Genomic DNA, 17,329 nt, shown 5'->3' on the forward strand with positions numbered 1-17,329 from the left:
TTTCTTATTTATATCTGGTTGAAATCAACTGTCATCCATCTGCCTAAATCCTCCTCACATTATTATATATTTCCAGGATCTGACTCAGAGTCACTAACTGATGGAAAATATAGTCTCTAGATTCTTCTGAGTGCTGTAACCCTCCTAAAATGGCAGAGGATGCTTACCTATCTGATATCTGCACTAGATACACCTTAGTTTGAGTGACCCAACCGGGTGAAGGCCTAGGCTGCAGCCATTGAGGTCTAACATGAGAGATGCTAAAGCTTTTCACTTGCTCCCTGTCAGTTACCTATCCTAAGGATCACCTTTAGACTTAGGTTTTTCCTGTAAGATCTATGGAGGAAGAGCTCTTCATTTCTCTGCTGTGCTCAGAACAGAGCTTGGTATAACAGTGTCACTCTATCCATAAATATGGATTCCCAATCACCTTTCTTTTTCCTCAAGTCATGTGGTTAATCTTCTTTCCATTATGAGTCAACTGTTAAACTGGAGTCAAGAGATAGAATAAGAGGGCTTCCCTGGTGACACAGTAGTTAAGAATCCACCTGCCAATGCAGGGGGCACGGCTTCGAGCCCTGGTCTGGGAAGATCCTACATGTCGCAGAGCAACTAAGCCCGTGTGTCACAACTACTGAGCCTTCACTGTAGAGCCCTGCGAGCCATGACTACTGAAGCCCGTGCGCCTAGAGCCCGTGCTCTGCAACAAGAGAAGCCACCGCAATGAGAAACCGGCGCACAGCAACGAAGACCCAACACAGCCAAAAATAAATAAATTAATTAAAAAAGAAACAAAAAGGGGGATAGAATAAGAAAGTCCTTGTTCTCAGATAGTTCCCAGACTAGTGGCAAAAGATGGAAGATTATAGACTTGGGAAAAAGGTTTTCAGCAGTCAAATTTTGTGTTGGGGTAAAAAATGAAGGAAAGTGAATAAGTGAAAATGTGTTTTCTGTTAATTGTGATTAGCGTAAGCACCTAGAGTTGGAGATAAATATGAGTTAAGACCATGATTAGAGCACCTTTTCTCCCCATCTGTACAGGGCTATTCTCAACCTCTACCATCACCTTCCTCCACCCCAAAATAGCCCTTTGCTTGCAGAAAGGACCAGGCCCCAAACTCTAAAGACACATGGTTTAGTTTACTAGTTTTTGCTCAGTTGTTTCAATAGGCTGATGCCAAAACTTCTTCACTGATTCAACAAATGGTATTGCCTATTCATTATGCACATGTAACTCAGTAGGCACAATGGGAAGAAGAGAACAAAGTTAGAAGACAGCTGATCTGCCCTCTAGAGTCTTGGAGTCTAGTTGTAGGAAAAGAACAAATATTCCTCACAAAACAAGAGAAAGCTTATGAAGGCTCGAACAGGCAGGAACAGAACCTGCAGCACATGTGCAGAGACATGCCTGGATGCTCCCAGGGTGAAGTAGAAGTGGGGGAGGAATGAGGATCAGTGCTGTGAGCATCTCTCTGCTTTGCCCCAGTTCTTTGTCCTGCTGCTGATTATCCTCCTTGCTGAGGTGACCTTGGCCATCCTGCTCTTCGTGTATGAACAGAAGGTAAGTTATAAAGAATAAAACTCATTGCTGTATTGCGAAGAGTGGGTAGTGTGCAGTGGAGAAGAAATTGGCACAAAATAAGTCCTATAATAGAGTTAGAATCAAAGTAGAAGGATGAAGGAAAGAGGGATTAATTGCAATTGGGGAGAGAAAAAAAATCATGAAGGAGATTGCATTTGAGTGGTGTTTTCAAGCATGAATAGGAAGAACAGTAAAAAAACAAGTTTATCTTCCTCCTAGTTACCTATTTACTTTTCTCCATGTGTTTGGCAGTACAGAATATCTGTCTCAGTGCCTGAGAGAACACATGCTTTGATTGTCCATTTTCCTCCTTTGTAAAACCAGAGTTCTGGATGGACAAGAGACCATTGTGTACTTCTTCCTTCAGTGGCATCTCATCCTCAGCATTTCTTCCTATATATAAGCTCCCTCCCCTCACTTCCTAGTTCTGAGGAGACCATTTGGAAGGGAGGAGCAGATGGAACCATTTTATTAGCCTACATTAGAAATTCCTTGTTCCTTGAACTCACTTGCTTTTTACAATGTCTTCTCTGCTGGAATGTGCCCCACCCAGCTGAATGACTATGTGGCTGAGGGTCTGACTGAGAGCATCCAGCAATATTACTCAGACAACAGCACCAAGGCGGCATGGGACTCCATCCAGTCATTTGTGAGTACAAGTGGAATCCTCCTCAGCTCAGCCCAGACATAATTTTCCAACCTCAGTCCCTGGGGACTAGACGGGTCTTCCTTTCATGAAAGTTTCAGAATCTAAGGTCCACAGCCCCTAGGTTCAGAATAATGCTTGGCTGTCACAAACAGGAGAGCACAGGAATCAGCTTGATTGGTACAAAGTTGTCTACATTCTCTCTTTTACCCTTCACCCACTCAGGCTCATTTTTAAAGCCCTACTAAGATGTAAGAAAGACCCAAACATGTTATACTGGATTCGTTTATGTATTTTCCAAATTTTTTCTGAAAACAGAAATTGTTTAATGCAAGAAATCTTTTTTGAAGTCCTGAGTATCCCAAATCATTCTTGTTATCTAGCTCACCAGCACCCCATTCCTCATGCCCTAACCCACCAACAAACATATATATTAAATTGGTATTCCTGCCTTGGTGTGTTGGGGTCAGGGACCCAGCATGATACTGGCATAGCTTGTGTCTCAGACAATACCATTATGACCACATGGAGTCGCCTGTGGCCCTGCTATGCCTGCTTAGTGTGGAGTAAAAGAAATAGCACAGGAATTAAAGCCCAGAGACCAGGATTGGGTGGTCTTGGAAAAGTCACTTAACCTTTCTGGATCCCCAATTCTTTCTTTTTCTTTCCTTTTTTTTTAAAAAAAATCCTGTTTAGAAGCCTTCTTATTATAGAATTTCTAGACTTATACAAAAGAAAAGAGAATAATAGAAAAATGAATCTCTGGGTACATATCACAAAGCTTCAATAGTCAACATGTTGCCGATGGCGTTTTAGCTAACCCTCTATGCTTTTTTTGCTAGTATTTATTAAAGCAAATAATAGATATCATATCATTTAAAATTAAATATAAAGATAAGTTCTTTTTTCACAAACACTTTATTTTTTTAGAGCAGTCTTAGGTTTACAACAGAACTGAGAGGGAGGTACAGAGATTTCCCATATACTCCCACACATGCATAGTCTCCCCCATTATCAAATCGCTCACCAGAATGGTACATTTTTTTAAATGAAGAATGAGCCTACATTGACACATAATTATCACCCAAAGTCCATAGTTAACATTAGGGTTCACTCTTGGTGTTGCACATTCTATTCATTTGAACAAATTTATAATGACATATGTGCATCATTATAATATCATACAGAGTAGTTTCCCTACCATAAAAATCCTCTGTGCTCTGCCTATTTATACCTCCTCCTACCCTCATCCTTGGCAACCACTGATCTTTTTATTGTCTCCATAGTTTTACCTTTTCCAGAATGTCATATAGTTGAAGTCATACTGTATATAATCATTTCAAGCTGACTTCTTCCACTTACTAATATACTTTTAAGATCCCTCCATGTCTTTTCATGGCTTGATAGCTCATTTACTTTTAGTGTTAATATTCCATTTTCTGGATATACCACAGTTTACTTATTCATTCTCCTATTGAAGGACATCTTGGTTGCTTTCAAGTTTTGGCAATTATGAATAAAGCTGCTATAATCATCCATGAGCAGTTTTTTTTCTGTGGACATAACTTTTCAACTCCTTTGGATAAATACCGAGGAACATGATTGCTTGTTCATTTGGTGAAAGTATGTATAATTTGTAAAAAACCTCCAAATGTTATTCCAAAGCATCTGTACCATTTCTCATTCCCACCAGCAATGTATGGGTGTTCCTGTTGCTCCACATCTCATGAGTATTTAGTGTCAGTGTTCCAGATTTTGACCACCTTCATAGGCGTGTACTGGTAGCTCATTGTTTTAATTTTCATTTCCTTGATGACGTATGATGTGGATTTTCATATGTTTATTTGCCATCTGTATATCTTCTTTGGTGAGGTGTCTGTTAAGGTCGTTGGTTCATTTTTTAATCAGGTTGGTTGTTTTCTTATTGTTGAGTTTTAAGAGGTTTTTTTTGTTTTAATATTTAGGCAACAATCCTTTATCAGATGTGTCTTTTGCAAATATTTTCTCCCAGTCTGTGGCTTGTCTTCTAATTCTCCTGATATTGTCTTTTGCAGAATATAAGTTTTTAATTTTAACTGAGTCCAGCTTATCAATTATTTCTTTCATGGGTCATACCTTTGGTGTTGTTTCAAAAAATATATAATCATAACCAAGGTCATGTAGGTTTTCTCCTGTATTATCTTCTAGGATTTTTATAGTTTTGTGTTTTACTTTTAGGTCTATGATCTATTTGGAGTTAATTTTTGTGAAGGGTGTAAGGTCTCAGTCTAGATATTTTTCTTTCTTTCTTTCTTTCTTTTTTTTTTTTTTTGCATGTGTATGTCCAGTTATTCCAGCACCATTTGTTAAACAGACTCTTTTTTCCATTGTATTGCCTTTGCTCCTTTGTCAAAGATCATTTGACTATATTTATGCAGGCCTGTTTCTGGGCTCTCTAAATCTATTTGTCTATTCTTTCACCAATACCATACTGTCTTGATTACTGTAGCTTTATAGTAAGTCTTGAAGCTGGGTAGCATCAGTCCTCCAAATTTGTTCTTTTTCTTCAATATTGTATTGACTATTCTGGGTCTTTTGCCTCTCTATATAAACTTTAGAATCAGTTGGTTCATATCCATAAAATAACCGGCTGGGATTTTGATTGGGGTAGCACTGAATCTATAGATCAAGTTGGGAAGAACTAATACCTTAACATTGAGTCTTCCTATCCACGAACATGGCATATCTCCCCATTTACTTGGTTCTTCTTTGATTTTGTTCATCAGAGTTTTATGAGTTTTTTCCTCATACAGATCTATACATATTTTGTTAGATTTATATTGAATACCTAAGTATTTCATTTTGGGGGATGCTAATGTAAATGGTATTGTGTTTTTAATTTCAAATTCCACTTATTCATTGTTGTAATATAGGAAAGCAATTGGCTTTTGTATATTAACTTTATGTTCTGCAACCTTGTTATAATTGCTTGTTAGTCCCAGGAATTTTTTATGTCAATTCTTTCAGATTCTCTTCATAGATGATCATATCACCTGTGAACAAAAACAGTTTTATGTCTTCCTTCCCACTCTGTATACTCTTTCTTTCTTTCTTTTTTATATTTTTGTGTTCCCCTCTAAAGTTTTCACTGTGTACATCTCTTATTTTCCCTAATTCAGTTAACATTTTTATTACCAATATTTTGAACTCTTTATCTGTAAATTATTTCTATTGCATTATTTATTTATTCAGGGGTTTTCTTTTGCTCTTTCAATTGAGAGCAGGTTCTCTGCCTTTTCATTTTGCTTAACTTTCTCTGCCTCTATGAATTTAGGTGAAAGAGTTACCTACTGCAGTCTTGAAGGGGTGTTGTTATGTGGGAGTGTCCCTGTATAGACTATGCATGCCCAAAGCCTTTGGTGGGAGAGCTGGATTTGATGGGGATGCAAGTCACGTCTTTCCTTAGTGTGTGCTGACAGCTCTCACCTTGGTGGGGAGTGGGACTAGAGGTGGAAGGGCTAGATCTAGAGCCAGATGTAAGGTGGAACTTCCCCTCTGCTCAGTGATCATCACTGCCCTATCAGTGGCAGGGTCTGATCCAAGTTGCTGGAGCCAAAGCCCTGAGAGTCAGACCTGAACTGGCTCTGTTCCCTTAGTGTGTGTTTTCCCCTCTGCCTGCACTGGGACCCTTGACCCAGAAAGGGGAAGTGCTGAAGCAAGTGGGACCCATATGGGCTCTTGGCTCATGTCAGCTGAAGACAGACATCTGAGCTGTCTTTGATGTGCTGCTTCACAGACACCTGCAATTGTTTCCCTCATTCTGCTCAGAAGCAGCCTTGGCTGCAAATCCCCTTGTCCCTCACAGCCAATCACTGCCCCCAGCCTCTGCCTCCCCTGCCTTGTTGTGGAGCCACACCTCAGGGTAGGTGGGGTCCACATGGACTCTCAGTGTATGGCGGGCGGGGGGGAAGGTGGTAGAACAGCCTCCATCAGAGATCTAGGATGTTTCTGATGCACTGCTTGAGTAAACACCAACAATGGCAGCTGCTGCCCCACCCAGGCTCCGCCACGATACTGGGTCACCTCTGTGTCTCATGGTTTGCATCTTCTCCTTGGTCATGGCCACCCCAGATCCAGTGTTGCACTGTGACATGGAATGAGTGGGGCCAGAGCGTTTGCTTGGCTTGGGTTAGGGCATGCGAGTAGGTGGTTGCAAGAAATCTGGCAGCTGCTAAAGCAGACATCTCTCCACCCTGCCTTGGAGGCAAGCCAGCATGCATGCACTCCTCACGAGTGGAGTCCAGGCTTCCACAGCCCTCCTGTTAATCCAACCAGTACTCCAGTCAGACAAGGCACCTTTTCTCCCAAGCATAGGACCCCACGACTGGGGCTCCAAATTTGTGGTTCTCACCACTCACTCCCCAGGGTCGGTATCCCACCCATGCATTCTCACTTTCACTCTGAGTCCCCTCCCAGGGGCACAGGTCCTGACCTAATCACTTTTTTTCCCTTCCTACCCAATTATATGTGTATTTTCTTTACAGCCTTGGTTGTACAGGAGTCCTTCTGCCAGTTTTTAGTTAGTTTTCAGTGAGAATTTTTCCACATGTAGATGTATTTTTGATGTGTTCATAGGGGGAGGTGAGCTTCACGTCCTCATACTCCACCATCTTGATCAATCTCTCCAGGCCACTTTTTTTTTTTTTTTTTGGCTGTGTTGGGTCTTCGTTTCTGTGTGAGGGCTTTCTCTAGTTGCGGCAAGCAGGAGCCACTCTTCATCGTGGTGCGCAGGCCTCTCACTATCACGGCCTCTCTTGTTGCGGAGCACAGGCTCCAGACGCGCAGGCTCAGTAATTGTGGCTCACGGACCTAGTTGCTCTGCGGCATGTGGGATCTTCCCAGACCAGGGCTTGAACACGTGTCCTCTGCATTGACAGGCAGATTCCCAACCACTGCGCCTCCAAGGAAGCCCCAGGCCACCTTTTAATTTTGATGATTTTCTCTATTGATTTCTTGTTTTCAATTTTATTGATTTCTGCTTTAATTCTCATTTATTTTTCTTCTTACTTTGCATTTAATTTGCTCTTCTTTTTCTAGTTTTCTAAGATATACACTGAGATTATTGATTTTTTGATCTTTCTTCTTTTCTAATATTTTTATTCAGTGTATAAATTTCCCTCTAAGCACTGCTTTTGCTGCATCCCATATATATATTTTTTTTAAATCAATCAGTTTCCTGTTTTTTTTAACATGTCATGTAAATCCTTTTATAGCTACTTTATTTATTTATTTTTGGCTGTGTTGGGTCTTCGGTTCGTGCGAGGGCTTTCTCTGGTTACGGCAAGTGGGGGCCACTCTTCATCGCGGTGCGGGGACCGCTCTTCATCGCGGTGCGCCGGCCTTTCACTATCGCGGCCCCTCCCGTTGCGGGGCACAGGCTCCAGACGCGCAGGCTCAGTAGTTGTGGCTCACGGGCCCAGCTGCTCCGTGGCATGTGGGATCTTCCCAGACCAGGGCTCGAACCCGTGTCCCCTGCATTAGCAGGCAGATTCTCAACCACTGCGCCACCAGGGAAGCCCCCATATATTTTTATAAGTTGTGTTTCCATGTGTGTTTTCATTTTTATATATGTTTTCAAATATTTTAAAATTTCTCTTGAGATTTCTTTTCTGATCATGTGTTATTTAGAAGTGTGTTGTTTAATCTTCTAGTAAAATAATGTATTTTTAATACACCTAAAATTTTACAATAATTCTTTAATATCATTAATAAATGTCTATAATCATTTACCTAAAAATATTATTTTTAATTGGTTTCTTCCAACCAAGATCCAAACGAGGTCCACATATTATATTTGGATAATATGTCTCTAAATCTCTTTTAATCTATGATAGTATCTCTCTGTGTTCATGCTATTTACTTGTGGAAAGAAATTAGGTTGTTTGTCCTGTAGAATTCCCCAATTTCTGGATTCGGCTATTTGCTTCTCAAAGTATTTTAGCAACAGGGAGTCTCTGTCTCCCATACTTGTGAATCTGGAGGCTTGATAAAGGTTCTATTTGTGGTGAGACTAACATAGATATTTCCTACAGCATCACATAAGAAGGCACAGAATATCTGATTGTCCTACTTTTTGTGATCTTAAGACTTGTTGGTGAGTGTCAGAGGACAGAGGGAACAAAAACTGCCCAACGAACTGAGAAGGCATCTTGAGACCAAAAAGTGAAGGATGCAGCTCCATATAATCAATGGATCAGCTTATTATAGGGTAACTTACAGAGTGGGATTGGGAGTAGGCAGATGATTTGGAGGCATTTGCAGATGCATTCCACACTGTCAAGGGGCCATTGGGATGGTCTTATAGGTAACCTAGGGTATGGGGGTAGATACTTGGAAACAGGACGTGCATTCCTAAGTCAAGATTAGCCATCTTACATTCCATCACTTCAATATGTTCTTCCTCTTGTTGTATTTTCTTTGACATAATGTTCTAAGTTGCAGAACATGCCATCCAGACAGTCCTCTCTAGTGCCAGCGTCTCTTTAGTCTTCTCTAGTTCCCAGGTGAACTGTAATTCCTTTTCTGTGCTAATATTTAGAGTCCATAACAAAGGCCATGCAACAGCTGCAATAGCTTGCTCACTTTTTTTCCACCCCACTTTCACTTTGCTACCTCTTCGGTTAATACATCTAGTATGCCCTTTGGTGTTTTCAGGGTATCCTTCTACTCTTGCACCAGCCTGAAGTGTTCCATAAATATAGCCAGATCACCCCACATGGAAATGGCTGGCCAACCTGGGGTTTCCCCCACAGACAACAAGCTTTTCCCTGTTTGGCCCCTTCACCCATTCCTGCATTATTTTCAGTCTCCTGCCTGGCTTGCCAATTGTCCAAGGATGGAGGGAACGAAAAGTGCCCAGTGAACTGAGGAGGCATCTTGAGACCAAAAAACAAGGCAGGCAGCTCCATATAATCACTGGATCAGTTTATTATAGGGTAACTTACTCACAGGGTAGTATTAGGATCTGGAAGACAAGGATCAGGAAGCATTTGCAGCTACACTCCACACTGCCAAGGAGCCATCGGGACAATTTTATAGTTAACTTAGTGTATGGAGGTAGATGCTTGGAAACAGGACATACATTCCTAAGTCAGAATGAATGGTAACTAGTCTTGTGGGCACTGGGAGAACATCAGCAAAGGTTATCATCATTGTTTGGGGACTAACAGAGCATAGAGGCCACAATATCTATTAATTACAAAGCTCTTTATGACATAGAAGTGATTTACTGTACCCTGGGTAGGGTCAGCGGTAGGACAGGAGAAACTGTAAGGGCCCAAGATAGCATCAGCTATGCTAACAGCCATACAATGGGTCTAGCTGTGGTCAGCCTGATCCCTCCATTATAAAGTCTCCTGTGTGCCTAATTTTTTATTTGTAAAATGTGAATAAATTAAATATGCCCTCTCTACTTCAAGAAGTTTTGTGTGAAGGAAATGGTATCACAGGTTTGAAAGTACTTAGTTTTAAGGAGCCATAGTAGTCAGGCCAATTCTGGCCCATGGTTTTCTTTCTGTTATCTTACTAACCATCACTTGTTTGGGGTTTGGCTTTCAGCTGCAATGTTGTGGTGTAAATGGCACGAGTGATTGGATGGGCAGCCCACCAGCATCTTGCCCCTCAGACCCACAAGTTAAGGTAATTTATTTTTAGAAATTTTCTGCTATTGGCCACTGTGATTAAACTTTTAATTACCTTAGAAACTCCAGTCATACAGGACCTAGTCCTCCCAGCCAGAAACAGGAAACCTTAAACAAAAGAGAGACCAGGGAAACAACTCATATAACTAGACAAATAAGAAAAACAAACAAAAAAAAGAGTAAGTTCATCTAGATTAGAGATGCCATGAAGAATCTTGCTACTCTAAACTATTACATTAGAGGGGAAATTTTATGTGATAGTGGCAGAAGACTATGTCTAGATTTTTCTTGAGCAAGAATTAGGTCTTCTTATGGTTGAAAGTGAAATTGTAAGGTTGAAGCAGAAAAGCTTCTCTCTCTACCTGTTTCCCTGCTCTCCTTCCTTGGAGATGGCAGCATCCAACCCTTTAGCAGAATGAATCATAAGTGAAGGAGTGAGGAGCTGGGGAAGAGAGAGTTGATGGAACTTCTGACTAGACCCAGAGAAGAAGCCCAAATCAACTTTCAACTAGACTAAGTCCCTAAGGTCCTGTTACCCCATGTTGCTCACTTGAGGTTGTTTGGAAATCTATGGAATTTGGGAGGGTCTGTGAAGAAAGACTGGGACACCTACCAACCAGCAACTGCCCTGCAGCTTGGCAGGCCTATTATATGTTTACTGGCTTTTGAAGCAGAAGCTGAAATGCAACCAGTCCTAGGATTGCATAACCTATATTCCCATTTGTCAATCCCAAGACACTAGTGAATATTCAAAAAACACAAAGACATATGTTGTTGACCTGCCTCTTAGGATCTAGTTTAACTCAGTGTGTAAAGATCTAAGACTTCTACTTTAGATGACACTGTAATGATAACAATCCCAGAAAAGTTTCTAGTTTAATATTTTCTATTTTATGCCCATTTCTTCATCCATATAAAAAAATTAAAATATAATGCCTGGGCTAAGTCTCTTGGCATAAGGCAAAATACAAACTGTCTTCCCAAATAAGCCTCCTGATAAAGTTGAGTAATATAGTAGTGTCATTTGTACTTGTAATTTTTTCTAGGGTTGCTATGTAAAAGCAAAACTGTGGTTTCACTCCAATTTCCTGTATATCGGAATCATCACTATCTGTGTATGTGTGATCCAGGTAAGAGCTTAACCAGAGGACTACTTTGAGGATTTAATAAGTCATGTAATTTTTAGAACGGTACCAGGTACATAAATATGAGCTCCCCCAGTCAAGTAGAAAATGATGTTATTACCAGTTTAAGGCATACAGAAAATATGCTGTAAGATCTATCTGGTTAATTTATCCCTAAGGGAAATGAGTATTTCATTGTCAAATTAAAAACCACCAAGCAGAACCTTACTTTGGTCCCTCACAGAGCTGGTCTGGAAAAGCCTGTGATGAATAAAGCATTCCACTTGAAAAATTGGCCTTGTGTGCTAAGCAGGAGTTGGTGATGAAAACTGTAATCAATTTCCTCATTGCTTCTCTGCTTAGTTTGACAAGTCAAGGGTGAATGGGGGGTAGTTTTTTGTTTTTTTTATTATGTGATATTTCTACCATTTTTATACCCAAGTGTCTTGAGTGTATCACAGATTAGCTAAGACCTAATCAAGACGCTCAGAGAGAAATGATTTTTCTCTGCTTGGAAACCAAAGAGGCCTAAGGCAAGGGTAGAGATCACTCACTGCACAAAGTGTTGACCTGTGCAGAGCTTGATTATACCAGCAGCAGGACTTCTGTGATTTCTTAAGGAGACAAAAGATGTCCCAATACTTTATACGCTACTGTCTTGCCATCATTACCCCCACTTGTCTCCCCACTGCCATTCTAAAGCTAAAGGAGAAAACTCCTGAGAAAGAATTAGAAGTGATAGTAGGAAGGGTAGTCTCAGTGTGATGGACAATTTCTTTTTCTCTGGGACTGATCCCAGGGAATGTGGGTGAGATGTTTCCACCTGTAAAGACCTCACATTTTCCCAACTCTTCCCTCAGGTATTGGGGATGTCCTTTGCACTGACGTTGAATTGCCAGATTGACAAAACCAGCCAGGTCCTAGGATTATGACCTGCGGCTGCCTTGTGCTGGAGAGACTTGTTTCATCACTGGAAATCCAAAACCACTTGTAACATGAAGCCCTAAATGACCACCTCCTGAACTGGTGTCTTTGTCCCCCTCCCATCTCTTCCCTGTTGAGTCCCTGTCTCATACAACCAGAGAAGAGGGTGTTGGTCAGGCACTTCCCATCTCAGATAGCAAGACAATCCTTTACCATTCATGGCAGCAGCCTTGTCACTCATTAATAACTGAGCATTTATCAGACATGAAAGTCCAAGAGAACCTGTGGTACTAATGGCTCAAGATCAAAGGATGGGTCTGCAGCTTGAGTTTTTGCATCTTCCCATTGTCAAACAAGTCTCTGGCCTCTAAATCATGCCCAGCCCACTCTCCAAAGTCAATCAAGAGATAAGCTTAAGGGAGCTCTGGGGCCAGGTTCACTGGATCGTTGTCACAATCCTCTGTTTCCTTTTGGCTGGGGGCCTTGGCTACAGGAATGACAGAGTACCCTTTCTCCAAAGGTTAGGTTTCATTTCAATTTCTTTATTAAAGGGTCTTATTGATTCATCTAAGTCTTTCCAAAATAAACTATCCAATGACTCACATCCTGATTTCTGCCAATCTCTTAGCCTTTGATTTACATAAATATGAAGGAATTCAGCAGGATAGGTATTTCTGGTGGTTTAGGTGATAATCACATTCAAAAGAGTTCTGATGTTATTTCTCTTTCAGATAAGGTTTTGTTAATGTACTATTTTAATTCTTCAATAAATAAAATAGCTTATGCTCTGTCAATCACTACATTCTCATTCCTTTGTCTCAAATATAATTTCCATGACTCAGCCTGATTGCCCTGCCAGCAAGTTAGGGATATTAATTATCTATTGCTACATAATGAATTACTCCAATACTTGTCGCTGAGAACAATGAACATTTATTATCTGACAGTTTTTGTTGATCATGAATCTGGGAGCAGCTTTACTGAGTGATTCTGGCTCGTGATCTCTCACATGACTACAATCAGCTGCAGTCATCTCAAGTCTCAACTAGAAAAGGACACACTTCCAAGTTCTCATATGGCTCCTGATAGGCATCAGTTCTTTACCACATGCACCTTTCCATAGCACTGCCTTATGACATGGAGGCTCATTCTCCCCATAGTAAGGTATTCAAGAGACAGCATGAAATACAGCACCCAAAACAAGCCATACACTCCTTTTATAACCTAACTCAGAAGTGCCATCACATCAGTCCTGCTGTATACTATTCCTTAGAAGTAAGTTGAAAAGTTCACACTCAAGGGGAGGAAATTACACAAGTGTGTAGATACTATGGGGTGGAGATCACTGGGGGCTATCTTAGAGGTGGTCAACTACACCATGTTTGTTGGGTCAGGAGAAGCTAAATTTAATTGTCTATATGATAACCATACTTTGAAAGCAAAAGATCAGACCACATCTAATACAGAGTCAAATGTAGAGAAGTTAAAGAAAGGGGTGACAGAATTGGTTTCTATTCTCAAAGATTTGTGTAGGATCTCCAACTTCCTTTTAGGAAAATTGGTCAAATTCATAGCAGTTTATAGGGAAATCTATATCTTTTGTACTTTCCTGAGGCAAAGGAGCAGAGGGGACATTCTAATGATTATCACAAGTATCAAACATATCTCACATTCAACATGCACAAAATAAAACTTATTGTATCTTCCAAGCCTGTTTCTCTTCTTTGTTCCCCCATATCAGTGAGTGATAAGACCACCTTCTGGTTGCCCTAGCCAGAAACCTGGGCTGTGTCCTAACTCTAGCCTGTCCTTCCCTCCCAACATCCATTCAGTCATAAAGTTCTAAGGATTCAGCTGCAAAATACCTAATTCATCCACTCTCCCCATTTCATTTCTTACCTATATTCCCTCAGTTGTCTGCTATCTGTTCTCCTAGTACCCACTATTGACCCCATCTAAGCTATTCTCCATACAGTAGCCAAAATAATATTTCTAAAACGTAAATATAATAATGAGACTTTCGAACTCTGGGTCAAGATGGCAGAGTAGGAGAAAGTGGAGTTTGCATCTCCTCACAGGTACAGCAGGGGTGCATCAGAACAGTTCTCACAGAGCACCTGCTAGGCATTAATGGGGAACCTTGGACACCTGGGGGACAGGAGGGGTCCCTGTGCAGCTGGGTGGGACATGGAAGGGAAGGAGGGAGGGAAGGTGGGAGGGAAGAGTGATGGAGACGGGACAGAGCTGGCACCCCTAGGGGGAGGGTCTGGGGGAGAGGAGAGGTTTCAGCACTCAGGGGGACCCACTAGTGGTGGGGGCATCAGCAGAGACGGGGGGACCTTCAAGGGGCGGGGGGTCAGAGGGGTGCCCTGCAAAGGTCTGTGGGGGGAGAGAGGGGTGGGGCCTGTGTGTGGTCTGTGCTAGGCCCCTACGCACGCCAGCCCGGGTTGTGTGTCCCCTGGTGGGGAGAAGGGCTGGGTGCTGGACAGTGGGGTTTGGAGGGTGGACCCAGGGAGGGGACAGTTGTGGGAGGTGGGGAGATGACCTGGGGTGGCAGGGGGGAAGGGTTCCACAGCCAGGAAGGTTGGTGGAGGAGGCCCAGGCCACCAGGGAAGTGGGGCGCAATTGTTGAGTGGTGCGCAGAGGGAAAGGCCACCATTGCAACACCCTTCCCTGTCCACCAGCCTGGCCTCCTTGGGCAGTGGCAGGGGCACACACCTGAGCAGGCTCACCCGCCCCTCAAACCAGAGTTCCCCACCACCACTTGGGCACCAGCAAGCCTGCTAGGGTGCTGGGCCTGAGCCCTAACCTCATGGAGGTCTCTTCAGGCCATATAGGTCCCATGCCTGAGCTCTGCCCCTGCTGAGGCCTCCTCTGGCTTCTTGGGTCCCAACGGACCCAAGTACAACACCCCCCAGGGCTTCTGGGGGCTGCTCGGGTCCTGGTGGACCTGAGCACTGTCCCCCACAAAGCCTACAAAGGCTGCACAGGTCCTGGTGGCCCATGTGCCGCCCCTGACAAAGCCCCTCTTAGGGCTGCAAGGGTCCAGGCAGGCCGAGCACCGCCATTCTCCAAAGCCTCCTCAAGCCATGATGGCCCCTGTGGACACACCCATGGAAGCCTGCCCCCAAGCTGGCTTGCACGAGCATATGTGCTCTGGGCCATCTTCAGGAGCAGACACTGGTGAAAGAAACACACACAGAGGTGGGGCAGACACAGCGGGTCCAGATAGCTACCTAAAGGTGTTGGAGGCCCTCCTAGGGAGGCAGGGGTTGGATGTAGCTCACTGTGGGGGCAATGAAATTGATAGCAGAGGCACCAGGGAATTTTAATTTAAAAATATTTTTTAAGTTAAAAAAAAATTTTTTTGCTGTTGTGTTTTGTTGTTTCATTTTTATTTTTATTTTTTCTAATATATTTTTTATTTTTCTAATTTTATTTTATTTCTTATTCTTTGTTATTGTTCTGCTCTTTTTTGTTTGTTGTCTATTTTTCTTTTTTGTTCCTTTTTGCTGCACCTCTTGGCTTGTGGGATCGTAGTTTCCAGGCTGGAAGTTGGGCCTGAGCACCTGTGGTGGGAGCATTGGACTAACAGAGAACTTCAGACACCAGGGAACAATAATCTCTGTGAGCTCTCACAGAGATCCTCATCTTGGCACCAAGATCCAGCTCCACCCAACTGCCTGCAAACTCCAGTGCTGGATGCCTCAAGCCAAACAAGCAGCAAGACAGGAACATAGCCCCACCCATCAACAAAAATGAGATGACAGAGAAATATGTTACAGATAGAGGAACAAGATAAAAGCCTGCAAGACCAAATAAATGAAGAGGAAATAGGCAATCTACCTGAAAAAGAATTCAGAGTAATGATAGTAAAGATGATCCAAAATCTCAGAAATAGAATGGAGGAATGGGTCAAGAAAATACAAGAAATGTTTAACAAGGACCTAGAAGAACTAAAGGACAAACAATCAGTGATAAACAACACAATAACTGAAATGAAAAATACAATAGAAGGAATCAATAGCAGAATAATTGAGGGAGAAGAATGAATGAGTGAGCTGGAAGATAGAATGGTGGAAATAACTGCCTAGGAGCAGAATAAAGAAAAAAGAATAAAAAGAAAGGAGGACAGTCACAGAGACTTCTGCAACAACATTAAATGCACCAACATTCGAATTATAGGGGTCCCAGAAGAAGAAGAAAGAGAGAAAAGACCTGAGAAAATACTTGAAGAGATTATAGTCAAAAACTTCCCTAACATGGGAAAGGAAATAGTCACCCAAGTCCAGGAAGTGCAGAGAATCCCACACAGGATAAATCCAAGGAGAAACATGTCGAGACACCTATTAATCAAACCAACAAAAATTAAATTCAAAGAAATATTGAAAGCAGCATGGGAAAAGCAACAAATAACAGAAAAGGGAAACCCCATAAAGTTATCAACTGATTTTTCAGCAGAAACCCTGCAATCCAGAATAGAGTGGCAGGATATATTTAAAGTGATGAAAGGGAAGAACCTACAACCAAGATTACTCTACCCAGCAAGGATCTCATTCAGATTCGGCAGAGAAATCAAAAGCTTTAAAGACAAGCAAAAGCTAAGAGAATTCAGCACCACCAAACCAGCTATACAACAAATGCTAAAGGAACTTCTGTAAGTGGGAAACACAAGAGAAGAAAAGGACTTACAAAAATAAACCCAAAACAATTAAGAAAATGGTACTAGGAACATACATATCGATAATTACCTTAAATGTGAATGGATTAAATACTCCAACCAAAAGACACAGGCTAGCTGAATGGATACAAACACAAGACCTGTATATATGCTGTGTACAAGAGTCCCACTTCAGACCTAAGGACACATACAGACTGAAAGTGAAGGGATGGAAAAAAGATATTCCATGCAAATAGAAATCAAAAGAAAGCTGGAGTAGCAATTCTCATATCAGACAAAATAGACTTTAAAATAAAGACTATTACAAGAGACAAAGAAAGACACTACATAATGACCAAGGGATCAATCCAAGAAGAAGATATAACAATTTTAAATATATATGCACCCAACGTAGGAGCACCTCAATACATAAGGCAACTGCTAAAAGCTATAAAAGAGGAGATCAACAGTAACACAGTAATAGTGGGGGACTTTAACACCTCACTTACACCAATGGAAAGATCATCCAAACAGAATATGAATAAGGAAGCAGAAGCTTTAAATGACACAATAGACCAGATAGATTTAATTGATATTTAGAGGCCATTCCATCTGAAAACAGCAGATAACACTTTTTCTCAAGTGCACATGGACCATTCTCCAGGATAGATCACACCTTGGGTCACAAATCCAGCCTCGGTAAATTTAAGAAAA

The 17,329-nt window shown here is 41.8% G+C and overlaps 1 protein-coding gene across 1 annotated transcript in view; it reads left to right on the forward strand.

Moving 5' to 3' along the window:
- Window positions 1-12,749, forward strand: part of CD53 (CD53 molecule) — a 32,915-nt gene extending 20,166 nt beyond the window's left edge. Inside the window, exons 4-8 of the mRNA XM_007169433.3 lie at window positions 1,487-1,561; window positions 2,136-2,231; window positions 9,825-9,905; window positions 10,954-11,037; window positions 11,892-12,749. Coding sequence (XP_007169495.1) covers window positions 1,487-1,561; window positions 2,136-2,231; window positions 9,825-9,905; window positions 10,954-11,037; window positions 11,892-11,963 — 408 coding nt within the window. The 3' untranslated portion in view covers window positions 11,964-12,749. The remainder of the gene's footprint in view (window positions 1-1,486; window positions 1,562-2,135; window positions 2,232-9,824; window positions 9,906-10,953; window positions 11,038-11,891) is intronic.
- The last annotated feature ends 4,580 nt before the right edge of the window (window positions 12,750-17,329 follow it).

The sequence above is a fragment of the Balaenoptera acutorostrata genome, chromosome 1 (genome assembly GCF_949987535.1).
Source record: "Balaenoptera acutorostrata chromosome 1, mBalAcu1.1, whole genome shotgun sequence".
In the NCBI taxonomy this organism is placed as follows: domain Eukaryota; kingdom Metazoa; phylum Chordata; class Mammalia; order Artiodactyla; family Balaenopteridae; genus Balaenoptera; species Balaenoptera acutorostrata.